The sequence below is a fragment of the Phragmites australis genome, chromosome 5 (assembly GCF_958298935.1).
Source record: "Phragmites australis chromosome 5, lpPhrAust1.1, whole genome shotgun sequence".
Lineage (NCBI taxonomy): Eukaryota > Viridiplantae > Streptophyta > Magnoliopsida > Poales > Poaceae > Phragmites > Phragmites australis.
The window spans coordinates 10795084-10813162 of NC_084925.1; the positions used below are offsets into that span (position 1 = coordinate 10795084).

Genomic DNA, 18079 nt, shown 5'->3' on the forward strand with positions numbered 1-18079 from the left:
GATTCCAATTTCATCGAATTGGATGCAATGTGCCTTGTCTAAACTCTAATTCACGCCTTTTGCTCCATTGAGCCTCATGCTTATCCTTAGTTATATTTCATATATGTGTACTAGCTCTCACCTATTTTTCTCAACCTTCTACCATGTCTCTTGCAGATGGTTCGTGGTCCAAGAAAGAGAAAGGGAAAGGAGATTGAGGTGCCTAAGGTGAAGAAAACAAAGGCACAGACCCGGGATGGTGGTGCCTTTCGGATTCGAGAGCTAGCTGGAGTACACAATAGTTACAGGGTCAAACACCTCCCTCAGCTCCTCATCATTCTGGACGTGGAACGGGGCACTTGAAGGGGCATGCCACAAGTTGCAAGCGAAAGAGTGGAGTAGTCATGAAGTAGACGATGTTGCAGTACAACCCCGATGGCTCTGTATGTCATTGGGAGTATGACTCACCAATGCTCGAAAAGAGCCATACCGCTTCATTGCAAGAGCGGATCTACCACTCAACATCGGTGAGTCTGTTGCATTTGAAGATTATATTAAGCTAGCTCATAATACTAGGTTTACGCATGTTTCTAGACAGATAACTAGTAGGGATATGGTAAAATACTACAATGCGTGTCGTAGCAAGCTTAAAGAAATGTTGTAAATATGTACATTTTCAGTTACTTTGACCTCAGACATATGGGCAGGTAGGGCTAGAGAGGATTATCTTAGTGTGGTTACTCATTTTGTTAATAATGACTGGGAATTAGAAAAGAGAATAATAGGTTTTCGGTTGATTGACAACGCGCATACCAGTGAAAATATTACTGAAAAAATATCTCAAGTAGTTGAAGACTTTGGTCTCCCGAATAAAATATTTTCTATCACTTTAGACAATGCCAGTGAAAATTCTAGAGTAATGGGTATTGTTACTCCATTGTTTACTACCTATGCTGATTTTTTCTTGTTACATCAACGTTGTGCTTGTCATATTATCAATCTTATAGTAAAATCCGGTTTGAAGAGGTTGTTGCAATACCTAGATAATTTTTATACTGTAATATCTTTAGTGAACTCCTCTAACCAACGAATTGCAGCATATAAACAATATTGTGTTGCAATGGGTGTGCGTCCACGTAAGTTTGCTATGGACATACTGGTAAGATGGAGCTCTACTTTCTTGATACTGAAAAATATTATACCATATAATAGCACATTTGGTGTGTTTATTCTTACACATTATCATCAGCATGGAAGTCAAACTTTACTCATGGAAGAGAATTGGTATGTTGCCGAAAGGATACTAGAGTTTCTTGAATTTTTTTATGATTCAACTGTGAGCTTATCAGGAGTTTATTATGCAACATCTTGTTTAGTAGTGCATAATATTGTAAAAATTGCTACTCATTTAAACAACTATGAGAATGACAATCTTCTAAGAGATTGTATAGTTCATATGAAATCTAAATTTTTAAAGTATTAGAAAGAAATTCTTTTGTTGTACACCTTTGTGTTTATTCTAGATTCTAGAGCTAAAATTGCAGCTTTCTGTAGAGTTCTCGCAATTCTAGGAGATGCTCTTGGCCACAATTATTCTAATTATAATACTAATATTTGTTCTAAGTTATTCGAGGTTTATAGTAAATATGAAATAAAGTATGGCGGAGTTCGCCTACAAGACCTCCACTAGCACCCACAACAAGTAAGAAGATGAAAATATGGGGGCAAATATTTGGTGCAGGTTCTTCATAAAGAAGTTCAGACTCTTCGTCATGATCGTCTACGAGAGCCAAAATTCCAACATCCGGAGGGGAGCTAACTACCTTCATCGTCAGCGACGTTATCAGCCATGAACAAGAAAACTTCAACATACTGTAATTGTGGCATGAGCACAAGACGAATTATCTAGTGCTTTCACAGTTAGTACAAGATTTATTAACGGTTTTCATATCTACAGTATCTTCTGAGGCTGCCTTTAGTCTTACTAGAAGGATAATCGAAGAGAAGAATAAATCCGTCAAGTAAGATGGTTGAAATACTCACTATAGTAAAATATTTGTAACAAGTTGAAGCATGAATGCAACACAATGCAGAGAACACTGAGCTTGAAGATTCATTCCAAAATTTGTATCTAGATGTTGACGAGAACTTGTAATTTCTAATTTTCTGAGCTAGCTTGTACTCTTTTTTCCTTTGCTAGAAAGGTTTTTACTGAGGCAACCTATCAATAAAGCTCATTTTTAGAATTAATTATGTGTCACTATTATTTCTAAGTTTTTTATTTTATTAATGATTTTTCTTTATTTTTTAAAAAATGACCAGCCACCCACCTCTCGTCTTGGCTTATAAATACCATCTCAAACTCCCTGTGATCCCATCGGCCACCCATCTCTCCTTTTCTACTTGCTAGCCAGAAGCCACTTGCCCACTTCAATAAATCAATTCCATATTTCCATTCATGGATCAAGATGCCGAGAACTCGCGTGCATGGTCATGGGTGTGGCAACATTTTGAAAAGGTCTTTAGAGAAATTAATGGGGAACATGTAACATTTGCTAAGTGTAATATTTGCAGCCATCAATTAGGTGCCAGATCTCCAAATGGATTGGCATTTAACGAGGCAACCAATCAAAAAAGCTCTTTTTATCCTTTTTCTATAATTTGTTTTTCATTTTTTAGAATTATGAAGCTATTTTTTTTCTGAGTGCTGCCGAGCCAAGCGTGCCTCCATCGTGCCCACCGGGCCACCATGCCGCTTGGCTGCCATTGTGCTCTCCAGGCCCTGCCGTGCTGGTCAGGCTCGTTGTGCCGGCTGTGCCACCGTGCCAGAATCGTGCCTAAGCCAATCCGACACGGCCTGTTACAGTAGCCGTAATAGGGTCGTGCCGAGCCGGGCCCGTGCTAGGCCAGACCGAGTGACCCATTTGGTCATCTCTGAGCCGAGGAGATGACCGCGCAGGGTGTTGTGGTTTCTAGCTCCAAGTCACCTGTTGCTCTAGTACTTGAGGGCTCTATCTCAACGGCTCCTAATGTTATACCTCCTACTTCTGTCTCAGTGACTGCACCTACTCCGGAGGATCCTGCTGTGGCGATCGTACCTACTCCTGCTCCTGGTGTATGTGCACCTACTATGGAGGATGCTATTGTGGCGATCGCACCTACTCATGCTCCTGCTCTCAGTGCACCTACTCTGAAGGATCCTACTGTGGTGACCGCACCTACTCACGCTCCTGCTGTCAGTGCGCCTACTCTTGAGGATCCTGTTATGGCGACCGCATCTACTTTCTCTGCGAGACCTTCGTCTCCTGACTTTGACACCCTTTCTACTTTTAATAAGGTCGAGCATGACTTCGGCTCTAGCTCTAGTTCTAGGTTCAAGGTTTATCCTTCTACCGTCACAGCGATGCCTCCTTCTTCTCCGACCCCGGATGCCAAAGATGTAGATATTTAGAGGGAGTAAAGGGAGTAGAGTGCTAGATACGTGATATTTTATGTGGTTTTCACGTATGGACATGCTAAGTAATGTAATGTGTCTTGTATTGATTTCGCTTGGCCTTTGTGCTCAGGTCCTAACTTCGGACTTCTCAACCTCAGAGGCAGGACAGAAGGTGGGATCGCGAAGCATTAGCCTTGACCTACTTTCAAAGTTGGTACCATCGGACGACACTTTGACAGAATGGCCTTCCAACGATGATGCGAAGGAGGAGGAAGAAGCAGCGGCCCATAAGTGTGACTAGGAGGAGGAGGACCAGAGGCTGGCCCGTTAGCTGTGCACTATGGAGGAGCAAGAAGCAGCATCCTGTAAGCATGCCTAGGAGAAGGAGGATGAGAGGGTGGCCCATCAGTGCGCTGTGGATGAGCATGAGAGGATGGTCCATCAATGCGCTGCGGAGGAAGCTGAAGGTTCAAACCATAGTGGCGTTCCCACATCAGACTTTGATATCTTTGACACGCCGGTGAGCCTAGAGCATAGGCAACACTACATTCGATCAGGCGTGGCTAGGTCATCTAGTGAGTCCAAATTATACTTTACTCTCTGACTTTTAGTCCGGTGAATACTCCGGTGTCATCACTAGATCATCTAGTATATAGAAGATAGAGGAGAGGAGTTGCAGCGGAAGATTGTGAACACTGGACAAAGGGCAAAACTCCGGTAGGTCACAAGAACATTCGGTGTTAAGAAGGATTTCCTGAAACACTTATGAGTAATTATATGGCGTAAACATAAAAATCTGGCGCTAGCATTTTGTTCCCATCGATTTATCCGGTGAGAACAAAGCTTGAAGTTTAGGGTTCTGAAGATCGTAGTCACTGGATAGTCCGGTGATAGCATTTTATGCCTCAAAATGGGTTTAGAAAAAACCGAAATGGGCCTCAAAATGGGTTTGGTCAAAACCGAATTTGGCCTCAAAATAGGTTGAGCCCACATTACTTAGGCTCAGCAATCAACATAGACTCAGCAATCACATGGGCCTTTCGCTAAATCATGACGACAAAATTCGTCACAACATTTTGCTACCCAAGATCCATGTCACTTGGTTGCAGAATTTATGACAATCGCTATCCACATGGCAGCATCGCATCCACTAACTTGTAACAGTTTTTGTTTCAACAATGATGATGCATAATGTCATAAAAGTAATGGCGATACAATATCGTCATAATTTTTATGACGAAAAAGCTTTAATTTGTCACTGAATTTGATTAGATATGCAATAAAGGTGATAAACAAATTTTTTTCATGCAACCGTCACAAATTTCATGCCACGACAAATATTCAATAATCAGTAATAAAAGATTATGGTCATATATCATATTTGTTGTAGTGTAGATAAGGTAGAGATATATATTGCCTATATTACAATCAAATTAAAGCTAAAATACAGCTGGATGAAACCATGATGGCCAAACATCGCTACACATCCTCTATTGCCTAAGCAAATAGCTATAGCCAGCTAGCACTATATGTATAATGTGTACTAGCTTCATACGCTACTACCAGTTTCATGCACGCACTACTACCTACTACAGTTTCCTCTTCTTTGAGAAAGGGGCATCGTCGCCGGTCAACGGCAGTTGGGACCAATGCGGGCTATCGAGCTCCTCCTCATCCTTGTTGCCATCGTCATCATCTCCCTCGATCTCGTCCTCCACCACAGGCTCCTCCACATCGGGCTCCTCATTGTCCTCATCTATTGTCATCGTTGTGGCCCTCCTCCTCAGGCTCCTCATCATTAGAGCCCTCCTGTTCGTCACCCTTCTCCTTAGGATCCTCATCATTGGAGTCACCACCATACTCCTTGGTTGACCTCACCATCGCCTAAATCCACCGCCTCTTTGTTGTGATCATAGTCTAACTCTTCCTCTCCCTTAGGCTTAGGCTCAAACTCGTCTTCCTCGGACTTAGATTGCTCCTTGGGGTCGAGTCCTCCTTGGTGCTAGGCTCGTCATTGTCAAAATGCGGTTCCTCCTCACCGTAGCTGAGCTCGGTGAAGAGAGCTTCCAACCAGTTGTTCCCGGCACCCTCCTCGTCATGGTCAAAGGTCAAGGTGGGTGATGGCAACCACAGTTGTGAAACCTGTAGCGATGACGAATCAGGAAGCAGGAATGACGACGAGGAGGAGGAGGTGGCCATGGAGTTGATATATTGAGAGCAAAGTGAGTGAGTGAGTGAGAGAGAGAGAGAGAGAGAGAGAGAGAGAGAAATCAAGAAGAATGAGAGAGTGAGAAAACCCTAACCACCTCCCGCATGAAATATAAAGCATGAAGCGTTGTTTGGTTGGCTTAATCCTTCATATTCCATATGGTTCCACATGTGTACCGACTGTTCTAGCGAAAATGGCCCTATTAAGTCATGATTATGATTTTGGTGATTAATGACAACATAGGCATCGGGACTAACATGTTTGTTAGAAATATATGATTAGTAGGTCTCATGGATGTAATACATGAAGAAGCCACAGAAGCCAGTATAAAGTTTGTTTAAATTGGAGATATCCTAGGGAAAATGACTACATTGGATAGGCCAGAGGTACCATAAGTGTACACACCGGTGCATTTTCTACAAGTATGGAAAACTGAGCTGAAATAAGATTGTACTCACCGGAAGGTCTGGTGATGAGAATCAATATACACTGGAGCATTTAACAGAAGGTTTGCAACTATCGAAGACTGAAGATCAATACACCAGAAGGTCCAGTGATGAAAAGACAATGCACTTCAAAGTGTTTTCCAGAACACAGAAAAGATGAAGCTATACACACCGGAAGGTCCGATGATCATAAGATCAATAAACCAGACAGTTGAATAGTGAAGAAGTTGGCTCATTCAAGCTCAAGTATATACACCATATAGTCCAGCGATGGAGATAAAGTATACATCGAACAATCCAATATTTAGAAGTGGTTCTGAGTGTGTTCTAACGGCAAATTTCTGAGGTTGTACACACCGGATGGTCTGGTGCTTGTACTACTATTGTTACCGGATCATCCTGTGCTCACAGTAAAGTTGAGGCATTGGAGCAACAGCTAGTTGGCGAGTTTGAGGCTATAAATACTCACTCACTCGGCCATTTGAAGGTGCTAGAGTTCAGAGAAACCCTTATACACCTGAGAAGATATCGAAACCATTAAAGTGCTAAAAGTGTTCATCCAAGACGATTAAGCATACTATTAGAGAGTGATTAGTGCTTTTAGGCCTAGAGAGAAGAGTTGCTAGGTGCTGCATCCTAGAGGGTGGATCAATGAGTGATCCAACCGTGTATCGAGAGGTACGTTGGCGCCTTGGAGTCTTGGTGACTCACCGGTAACTTGTTGACCCTCTTACTTAGTGTGGAGTGACCCTAAGAAGATTATGCGGGGACACGGAGGCCCTTGTCTTTATGACTAAACCTCCGAAGTAAAAACATCATAAAAGTGACCGAAAGAGACGTTAGTGGTGAAACCTCGTCTTGGTGGCTCATCGTGCTTGAGGTCTTGTCTTGGTGACTTGGTAGATAAAGAGCTGTGACTGGAAGAAACTTGGTGACCAGGAGCATATCCTTTGTGGAGCTCCAACATGGACTAGGGGTGGCTTATGTGCCACCGATACCATAGGATAAAAATCCCTTGTGCTGAGTTTGTCTCTCTACCTTATTTACATTTCCGCATTTACATAGTTACTGTTTACCTTGCTAGAGTAGGTTGCAATCTTCTTGAGTGGTAGAGTAGACACACTAGATAAACTTAGAGCACATTTATATAGATATTGAGATAGGTTTATCTTGTGAAGTTTTTGGATCAATTAATTTCTAAGTGTACTAATTCACCCCTTCTTAGGACGTCGTCGTTCCTCACAATTGGTATCAGAGTCTCGTGCTCTTGATAAGTTTAACCACTAGAGTTATGACATCTAGGGTTGGGATGGATTCCCATAGCGCTCCACTCCTCAACATCACTAATTTGTTTGTTGGAAACTTCCAATGACTTGTTATTTGTGAGCTAAAGATTTAAATGTTTGGAGAGTCACTAAGGAAGGGATGAGGCAACACCTCATAAACAAAGAAAGACAATTAGAGGTGTTGGTAAAGAGTGGAATTTTATCATCTTTAAATATTGATGCATTTAATCGTGTTTATTCTCTCACCAATGCACATGATATTTGAAATAGTCTCATTGATTAAGAAAGAGAAGAAGACCAAGAATAAGAGGGAGACAAAAGAAAGAAGCAAATTATTTGCAAGCATGAGAAGATGAGTGAGTGAATATAAAGATTCAAGCTCAAGTGATAAGAGCCTCACCATCCACTCCTCCAAGAGAAGATCTTCCTCAAAGTTATCATCACACAAGTCGTCATCGTGCAAGTTATTGTATAAGTGTCTTATGGTCAAAAGTATGGAAAGCGATGTAAGTGATGATGAATCCGATGAGAATTCTCCCTCCCATGAAGAACTTCTTGATTTGATGAGCAACAAAAGGCCTTAAAGAAACAATGCCCTTAATGATATTCATTCTACCTTTGTTTCTAATTATGAATAATTATTGAGCAAATTCAATTTTCTAAACAAAGAGTATGAAGAGCTTAAGGCTAAATTTTAGTGCATTGAATCTCAAAGTAAGGTCCTTTTAAAGCAATCTATCTCTCTCTTTAATTTCAAGCCTAAGATAGATGCTTTTACTTCTTGTGATGTTTTAATTTATTTTTCTAGCTTATCCCTTTGTAATGAGATTTGTGTTGAGAATGTTGTTGTAGAACAATCTAATAAACTCATTGCACAAGATAATGATGAGCTCAAGTAAAAAGTGGAGAAGCTCAAGAAGAACTTGGCAAAATTGAAGGGCAAGAACAATATCCAACCTCCTTAAGATAACCGTGATAGCATGGTAAAGAAGCTTGCGGAGGGATCCACCGTGACATGCTTCAAGTGCCATCAAGAAAGCCATAAGTCCTTCCAACGCAATCAAGTCAAGAATGAGATCAAGGAGAAGAAGAAGGCGACGAACACCTCCAACATCTACACTAAGCCCAACTACAGGACTGAGACCAAAAGTAACCACTACAAGCTCAAAAAGAAAAATAATGGCAAAGTGGTTGCAGACATAGTTGGGAGAAATGACCAGAGGTGGAACCAATACATTTGGGTGCCCAAAAAATCATCACCAATACGAAGGGGCCCCAATTGGTTAGGGTTCCAAAGAAGACTTGAAGCCCGAGGCAGCTACAGGGATTTGGAGACTTGGCTCATAAAATGAAGTGAAGGTTCAAGCAAAGAAGCCAAGTGTACAATATTAGAAGTATTGATGAAGATAATGATCGCCGTATACGCAAATCCCCATCCAAAGGTAAAAGAGGTAATTGAGCTAGATGCAAAATCTTTCAACTATTGTAGCTTATTTGCCTTGACTAGGATTGCATGTACATATTTTAATTTGTTACAATGCCTAATGTAGGTCTTTCATATGGTAGGTTGTTTGTGTTTCTCTCTTATGAGCAACTTACATGATTTATTAGTTGTAGGTTCCTTTCATGACACTAGTTTTATAATTCGTATATTTTATGTGTTACGATCCAATCTATAGGGTACCCTCCTCATTGTTATAAAAAAAGTGCATATCTTTCATAAATTTTTAACATTTGTATACACATATTTAGAGAGAGTATATTCTATAGGTTGCAATTTTGAGAGTAACATGTGTTGCTAGATATATCTTTTGTAGTCTTATGGAGTGATTAATAAGTCCCAGAGGCATGCAATGCGTAAAGGCTTCAATTGATATCATTGTCAATTCATTTGTTCATTTAAGCTAAATCCATACATAATATGGCTTAAACTTCCATCTTAACATATTGTCTAGTTATGTATATGTCTCTCTCTTATCATATGTATGCACACATATAGGGGAGTTTATATCATATTATGTGAGATTCACGAATTACAATCTGTGTGCTTTCATTTCAACTGGTACCATATTCTTGAAATATTATCCCTACAAGTGCTATCCCTTTAATTGGTATTATTTAATTGGATCATGATTTATGAAGCTCTCTCTAATGTGCTCTAATGCTCTCCCTCGAATTCAATATGTGTTTGTAGCCTTCTTTGAGATTATTAACAAAGGGGGAGAAGTTTGACGACCAAGGCAAAAGGCGTGCCTAGTGGAAAACAAGAAAGATGCCAATGTTGATAAAGGGGGACTCATCTACATTTAGTACCAAAAGCATGCAATGGAGAAGCTCTTGTGTGTGTCGATCAAGGAGGATAGTGGTAATGGAGAAAGAGAGAGCCACAAAAATAAAAGATGGACTAAGTGGTAAGAATATGCAACCAAGCAATGTGGTATGGTTTTGTTCTCTTTATAATTGGTGTCATTTATTATTTGTCACTTGATTTGGTTGTGTTGTCATCAATCATCAAAAAGGGGGAGATTGTAGCGAAAATAGTCCTATTAGGCTATGATTATGATTTTAGTGATTAATGATAATATAGTCATTGGGACTAACATGTTTATCAAGAATATATGATTGGTAGGTCTCATGGATATAATATATGAAGAAGCCACCAAAGCCGGGATAAAGTTTGATTGAATTGGAGAAGTCCTAGGGAAAATAACTACACTAGATAATCCAATGATACCACAAGTGTACACACTAGAGCATTTTATAGAAGGATGGAAAACTGAACTGAAATGAGATTATACTCATCAAAAAGTCCAGTGATCAGAATCAGTGTACATCGGAGCATTTAATAAAATGTCTACAACTTTCGAAGACTAAAGATCAATATAATAGAAGGTCTGGTGATCAGAAAATTGATACACTGAACAGTTGAATAGTGAAGAAGTTAACTCTGTCAGGCTCAAGTATACACAACAGATAGTACAGTGATGGAGATGAAGTATACACTCAACAATCCGGTGTTTAGAAGTGGTTCTTAGTGTGTTCTAATGGCTAGTTTCTGTGGTTGTACACATCGAATGATCTGTTACTTGTACTACTGTTACCACCGGAGCATCCGGTGTTTACAGTAAAATTGAGGTGTTGGAGTAACAGCTAGTTGGTGAGTTTGAGGCTATAAATACCCACTCACTCACCCATTTGAAGGTGCTAGAGTCCAGAGAAGCCCTTATACACCTGGGAAGATATCCAAGTCATCAAAGTGCTAAAAATGTTCATCCAAGGTAATTAATCACACTATTAGAGAGTGATTAATGCTTATAGGCCTAGAGAGAAGTGTTGCTAGGTGCTGCATTCTAGATTATGGATCAATGAGTGATCCAACCATGCATTAAGAGATACGCTGGTGCTTTGGAGTCTTGGTGACTTGCCAGTAACTCGTTGACCCTCCTGCTTAGCGTAGAGCAGCGGTAAGAAAATTGTTCAGGGACGCGGAGACCCTTGTTTTGTGACTAAAGCTCTAAAGTGAAAACGACGTACAAGTGACCGAAAGAGAGGTTAGTGGTGAGACATCGCTTTAGTGGCTCATCGTGCTTGATATATTGTCTTGGCGACTTAGTGACTCAAGAGTCGTGACCAAAAGAGACTTAGTGACCAGTAGCATATTCTTATGGAGATCTAACATGGACTATGGGTGGCTTGTGTGCCACCAATACTATAGGATGAAAATCCCTTTGCTGAGTTTATCTCTCTATCTTATTTACATTTTCGCATTACATACTTACAATTTACCTTGCTAGTGTAGATTATAATCCTTTTAAGCGGAAGATTAGACACACCAGACTATAGCACATTTAAATAGAATTTGAAATAACATTATCTTATAAAATTTTTAAAATCATTAATTTTTAAATATCATAATTTACCTCTTCTTGAAACATCACCATCCCACACAACTTCATCACCACCGTATAACATATAACTCTTATAAAAATCCGTATATCATTTTATCACTGACTGCTCGCTTAAAAGAACTATCTACTAAGTGGGTCGTTATGATAGATAACTTCTATAAGCAATCGTTTGAGATTATAACGTAGATGGTTGTCGTTTGACCAGTGTGTGATGTCCCGTTATCCTAAACAGTTTTTGTCCCCGAATTAACAGGGGGACGGCTCCATTGGAAACCATCTGTCGTATCTTTATCATAACAAGATTTTTGTTAACTCAATGCGATAAAGTTCTATAGTAGTGGACCTATCATTATCCAAATCCACGTGTTCATTATAAATGTGGGAGTGGTGGTGTTTCACGAGGGAAATAAAAGAAATTCTGACTACCGGCCTGCATCTATTAATTAACAGTCATGATTACGACAGAGACAAATGAGAGCGATCGCATGCATTGTTTTGTTTTACTGGGAACATCTATTTTGGTCACGATGGCACTGCGATGTAGATATGAAATGATTCAGTATTACTTCTCTAAAATGGCATCACAGTCTTGCTTTTGTCGCGACACGAGGTGACCCCGCGCGGTGCTAACTGGCACTGGGTGTAACGATATATTAAACAAATATATGAACACATTATACACAATTTCAGTAATTAATCGAATGAGTGTTTGTCTTCCATTCGTAAAAATTTTAGTTACACAGCACCATATTTGTTCTTACCTTCTGGGAATGAATGTGCTCCTTTGCTTTCACAGAAGAAACAATGGAAACAACGAGTTGAATTATTGCAGTTTAATTGTTGTATGTTTGAAACTCCGCCTTACACACTTTTCTTTTGATTATCAAGAAGAAACTATTTTTTTTTCATTTCTCATATATAGGAGCGCATGGCATATAATTCATTCTCGTCGGCTTATTATTGGTTTTTAATAAGAGGCTTTTTCAATCATTAATTTATGCAACTCCACTTGTTGAAGTTTTGCAATGCGTGATTAGAATGACTACCACGCAAAAAAAGAAAGAAGATTAGAATGACTACGTGTATGAATCGTGCAAATGATGAATCCATGTATCATTCACGAGCGCATCCCGCAATAAGCAGCAATTGGTTGGTCCCGCAATTATACACTCGCAGGCCGACTGCAAACTGTGATGCAGATATGAAATGATTTAGTATTATCGCTACTCTACTCCAAAACTGCATCGGATCTGCTTTTATCGCAATGTAATGTTTTCTTTCTCTCGTTATGTCTTGGCATAATGTGGCTGGTGCGATTTGACATTGAGGTGAAACTACATGTACAGGTTATTGTGTTTTGTAGTAGTTTTTCCTCCCAAAACCACACTACAATTGTCCAAGCTATTGCAAAACTATACCTTCACGAAATTGCGCTTTCTGCTGCAAATTACATTTTTTTCAATGAACTACTACAAAATATACAAAAGAATTGTATGTTACCGTCCTACCAATCCGAACCCATCAAGTGTGTCACAACTGATAAGAGAGGATTGCTCCATTTACTTATGTGGGCGCCCCTACGACACTGTACGGAAGACGATGACCTGCCATCACAGGGCCAAGGAGGTTGGGGTTTTGGGATCTTGTCCTCCTTTGCACGCCCAAGTGGTTCCAATCTAACATGTTAAAACGATCTAAGCTGAGACATGTCAGAAGCAGCGACGGAGCTTTGCCAAAGAAATGATATATATATACCCATCGTCGAACTAACCTCGTCAAATCAGCTCACAATCAAAATATCTCTTTTGCAAAATCAGAAATCATATATTAAAAAATAGAAAAAACTAACAACAATAAAATCTATAATAAAACCAGAAAATCCCTATCTAACGCGTTGAGTATTAAATAGGACTTATATATATAAAGAGGGTTATATTAGTGTGTACAAACAAATTATAAATATATCATTTATATTTATACAAAAATATAATGAATAATTATTTGCCTACCGTTTGTAAATGTACTTCATATAAGCTCCTATACATGCTTTCGTAGAGGAAGCAATATAAACCTTGAATTCAGTTATTGTTGTTTATTTGAAATTATGTGGTATTACCCTTTCTTTGTATTTAAAAAATACTCATCTTTATCCATTTCGTAGTTCATACATTAACCCAGCATTCTATCATTCATCCTCGTTCGCTTCACTTAGTTTAATAGGACAAAACATTCACGTGTCATTGTCAAGCATTAATGAAACTGTACCCATGTTGAAGTTTCAACATATATATGCATGATTACAAAGATCATGTCCATATATGGTGCAAAATGACGAATTAACCCATCATTGCAAAGTGCCAGAGCCTGTTGGGCTCCATTTGACGACACACCGTACGAGGTACGCGCCCTGCAGCATGCATGTGCTTATTTTCACGCCCAAATATCAAGAGCGCAGCACTAAGAGGGCAAAACGGTCTTTCAACCTTCTCTATCCTAAAGTTGTTCGATAAGTATAAGGGTCACCTAAATTTCAGATGCGCTCAGGCGACTGGAAGCACTCCTCTCTTCATATCAGCCACTTTCTTCGATCTTTATTGCAAAGCAGTGTTATTAGATTATAATTATAATTTTAATAATTAATAATAATATAGTTAATAAGACTAATATATTTATCAATAATATATGTTAGTAGGTTTTATAGATGCAATACATGATGAAGTCACTGAAGTCAGAAAAAAATTTAGTTGAATTGGAGAAGTCACAGAAAAAATAAAGGGGCAAAGAGGGCTGAAGACCTCATCGGATGATTCGGTGATAAGCAAATGTGCTCACCGGACTAATTCATGCAGAGAAGAATTTAAGTGCTGGAAAATGAAGATGAACTCATCGGATAGTTTGTTGTTTAGCACTGCTCATTATTCGGTGAGCTTTGCAGCAATATAGAAGAAGTTGAATCCACCGGATGATCTAGTGACCAGAGGAGATATACACCGGAGTAATTTCAACAGAGAAGGTTCCAAGTGCTGAAGAAGGAAGATTAATCCACCGGGTAGTCCGGTGATGAAGTGATGTGCACCAGATGTTTACACCGGAGCAATTTACACAGAGAAGAAGGAAATGCTCGAAAGGCAAAGGATAACTCACCGGATAGTCCGGTGATGAAGAGGATGTATACACCGGAGTATACGATGTTCACAGAGGCTTGAGTGGGGTTCCAACAGCTAGTTTGTGAGAATATACTCACCAGATGATCTAGTGTTAGTACTATTGTTCTCACCGGATCATCCGGTCTTAACAACATTTTAGAGCCGTTGGGTTAACGGCTGGTGCACGAGTTTGAGGCTATATATACCCCTCCACTCAATCATTTGAGTGTGCTGAAGTCTAGAGAAGTTCATATATGCCTGAGAAGACATCCAAGCCACCAAATTAAAGTGATCATTCAAGACGATTAAGCATAAGATTAGTGAGTTATTAGTGCTTATAGGCATAGAGATTGAGTTGCTAGGTGATTGTTGCCTAGAGAGTTATCCGACACCTTGGAGTCTTGGTGACTCGCCGGCAAGCTTGTTGACTCTCCGGCTTGGTGTGGAGCGGCGACAAGGTGATTGTTCGGGGACACGGAGACCCTTGCCTTTGTGGCTCAAGCTCCGAAGTGATCACGGCAGCGAGGAACCGGAAGAGAGGCTAGTGGTGAGACCTTGCCTTGGTGGCTTGGTGGCTCATTCGGGTGGAGGCCTTGTCTTTTTAACTTGATGGCTCAAAGGTTGTGACCGGGTGCCGATCGGGAGTATATCCTTTGTAGAACTCTAACGTGGACTAGGGGTGTCATCCATGCCATCGATACCACGGGAAAAAAATTCTTGTGCCGAGTTTGCTCTCTCTATCTTATTTACGTTTCTGCATTTACTTACTTGCAATTTACCCTCTTAGATAGGTTGCAAATGCTTCGATCGGTAGAGTAGACACACTAGATAAATCTAGAGCATATTTAGATAGAAATTGATATAGGTTTATATTGTGTTATTTTTGGAGCCGAAATAGTTTTAAGTGTCCTAATTCACTCCACCCTCCCTCTTAGGATGTCACCGAACCATTTCAATTGGTATCAGTTGTAGGTGGCGGAGGATGGCCGATAGACGGTGCTGGGGTAGGGAGTGAGCAGAGACGATCGGTGGAGCCAGGTTAGTGCCACGATGGGTGACGCCGGCGACAAGGGAGCGAGCGGTGCTATCTATGAGGAGTAAAAGAACTTAGATTAAAATTCAATAGCCTTAGAGCATCGACTGAATTAAACCGTTTTTCAAGCATCCAAGGTATAGCACGACCCACATTACTATAGTGAAGATGGCGTCCACAATATTAATTGGGATACTATCTGCAAAGACCCCATGCTTCTCTTTCTGCAAAAAATTAAACAAAAGAAGTTACTATTGGAGAATGGCCTCACGGGTGCCCTTCAGACTGTGAGTCGAAGACCTCTAATGGATATGGATTACTAATGAAATTTATAGTTGTTATTTCAAGATAATGCTTACCGCTGAAGGGGCCCTTCGGATAAGTGATGAAGGCAGAATTAGGCCTTCGAACTAATCGAATGCCTACCCACGTCGCTCTCAAGAAATCCCCCGAAGGGAGCACCGAAGCTGTCACCGTAGGCGGACCCTCTGAGGGGCCTTCGGAGGTCAACCGAAGGCTGATTCACGATGCCGTGCCAAAGCCGATCGAGGGTGCGCCAAAGGTCCTGTGTGCGATAAACTTTCAAGCGCCAGGCTGAAGGGGTGACGTTCGTCGAAATTCGAGAATTATGAAGGGTGAAATTGTAAAAATGCCAATGTACTTAGGAATGTACCGAATTACCCCTGAATATGCTGGGAATATAGTAGTTAGAGGAGTAATTATGTAAATTGTAACATAGAGTGGTTGAGTATGGGCTATAAATAGGCCATCATTGTACCTGAATGACAGTTGACAATAATGATATTACATAGCTTCCCATAAGTGCGTGTCACCATGACCAGCCTTTGGCTCCCTCTAAAGGGCCGAAGGTCTACCCCTGTGTTCGGTAAACAAGTTTCCAATAGTTGGCCCGTCCGTGGGGATCTCACATTCCGAAGCCATGCCACCCAAGAAAAAGCTGAAGCATGTTGATACATGAGCAACATTGCCGGAGTAACTGCTTCCAGTGGGGGCTTCGGTTGAAACACTCCCTTCGGTGGTGTCAGAGCCGGTCAACACTTCAACCGATGTAGGTAATGATGACCAGCAGGGACAAGATGGTGAGAATGTGATGGTGCCAGGCAATGGCGAAGCTCATAAAGAAGAAGCTCTCCAGCATAATGCAAATGCAGCAATACAAAGGGTAGAAGCTAACCTTCGGGGCCGCTTCGAAGCTTCGGCAAATCCTTCGGCAGAAGAGAGGGAGAAAGCACACCTTGTTGAAGAGCTTGACGACTTCGATAACTCAGAAGAGTACAAAGGAGAGGAAGAAACTGAAGAAGAAAGAGCGGCAAGGCTAGAAGCTGAAGAGTTGAAGAGGCAAATTGCACAGCAAAAGCGCATGCTGGATAGCTTGGAAGCAAGTCGGAAGGCCGTGGAGTACCACCAGTGAGCCGACGAAGCCAGAAAAACTCTGGAGAAAATTCAAAAAGAGATTGACATATTGCAACAGGTAGGTGAGCAAACTTGCCACAAGATAACGCATCCGTCAGCATTTGCAGCATGGGCCAGTATAGGACCTTCAACATAGGTCTTGTGTAGGTGATCCATCATCACCACTCTCCGTCGGCTTGCAAAACCAACCCTGGCATTCCGACTTTAATATGCCAAGGGTGGTAATGTTTTACGGAGAGTCAGATCCAAAGGAATTTGTTATGAGTTTCGAGGCAGCAGTTGAATCTGCTGGGGGAGATGACACAACACTGGTGAAAGCTTTTGTGTTCGCAGTCAAGGGGATAGTGAGGTCATGCTACTCCGCTTTGCCTCTAGGATCCATTTACTCATGGGAGCAGTTGTGTAATGCCCTTTATCATAATTTCCAAGGCAATCGAGCAGAGAAAGTTACCACCGGCGACCTCTTCACAGTCAGGCAACAGTCAACGGAGGCATTGTAGAACTATATGCATCACTCTGTGCATGTTCACTGCAAGGCGAAGTGCTTGAGTGACGATACCATCATTGATGCCGCTATCCACGGCATCAGAGGAGGAGTTTTGGCAGGAAAGCTTACATTCAAGAAGCCAGAGAGTGTGCAGGAGCTCTTCAACAAGATGGAGGAGTATGCAGGTCTAAGATGGACCATCTTCGGAGGAAAAGTGAGCTATCAATGTATAAAACGTCGAAGTCAAACTCAAGTAGAGACCTAAACAGTGGCTAGTCAAGGGACAAGCCGAAGCGTGTGAAGAAAACCAAAGCATTCGAGTACACATCAAAGCAAAAAGAAGTCAATAAGATAGACTCCGGACCGGATAAGGTCGTGCATGAGGTCATCGAGACACAAGGTGGGGTTGTTCGAGGCGGCCGAAGTGGCAGAGGTCGTGGAGGCTGAGGCGGTCGGGGCGGACGGGCTCCACAGGAACCAACCGTATTATACTGCGAGTTGCATGGCGAAGGTGTAGGTCATAAGACTAAGCAGTGCTCGTAGGTTATAGCCATGAAAGAAAACTTAAGGAAGCAGACCTTTGATCCTGCAAGAGTTATGCATCACGCCACACATTTCAGGAATGGCGACACGTGGGAATCCAATCAGAGCCATGGTCTATACCCCTCGGTATTTGTTACTCAGTGGCAACCGATGGTTGTGGCACAACCATACG

General features: G+C 41.1%; 1 protein-coding gene across 1 annotated transcript; it reads left to right on the plus strand.

The window, feature by feature from the left end:
• Positions 1-2926: 2926 nt before the first annotated feature.
• Positions 2927-3430, plus strand: LOC133917812 (predicted GPI-anchored protein 58). Its single transcript, XM_062361655.1, has one exon. It carries the CDS (start codon positions 2927-2929, stop codon positions 3428-3430), a length of 504 nt encoding a protein of 167 aa, XP_062217639.1.
• Positions 3431-18079: the final 14649 nt, after the last annotated feature.

Excerpts from the sequence above, each read along its gene's own strand:
- LOC133917812 (XM_062361655.1), top strand. The coding sequence starts at position 2,927 with ATGACCGCGCAGGGTGTTGTGGTTTCTAGCTCCAAGTCACCTGTTGCT.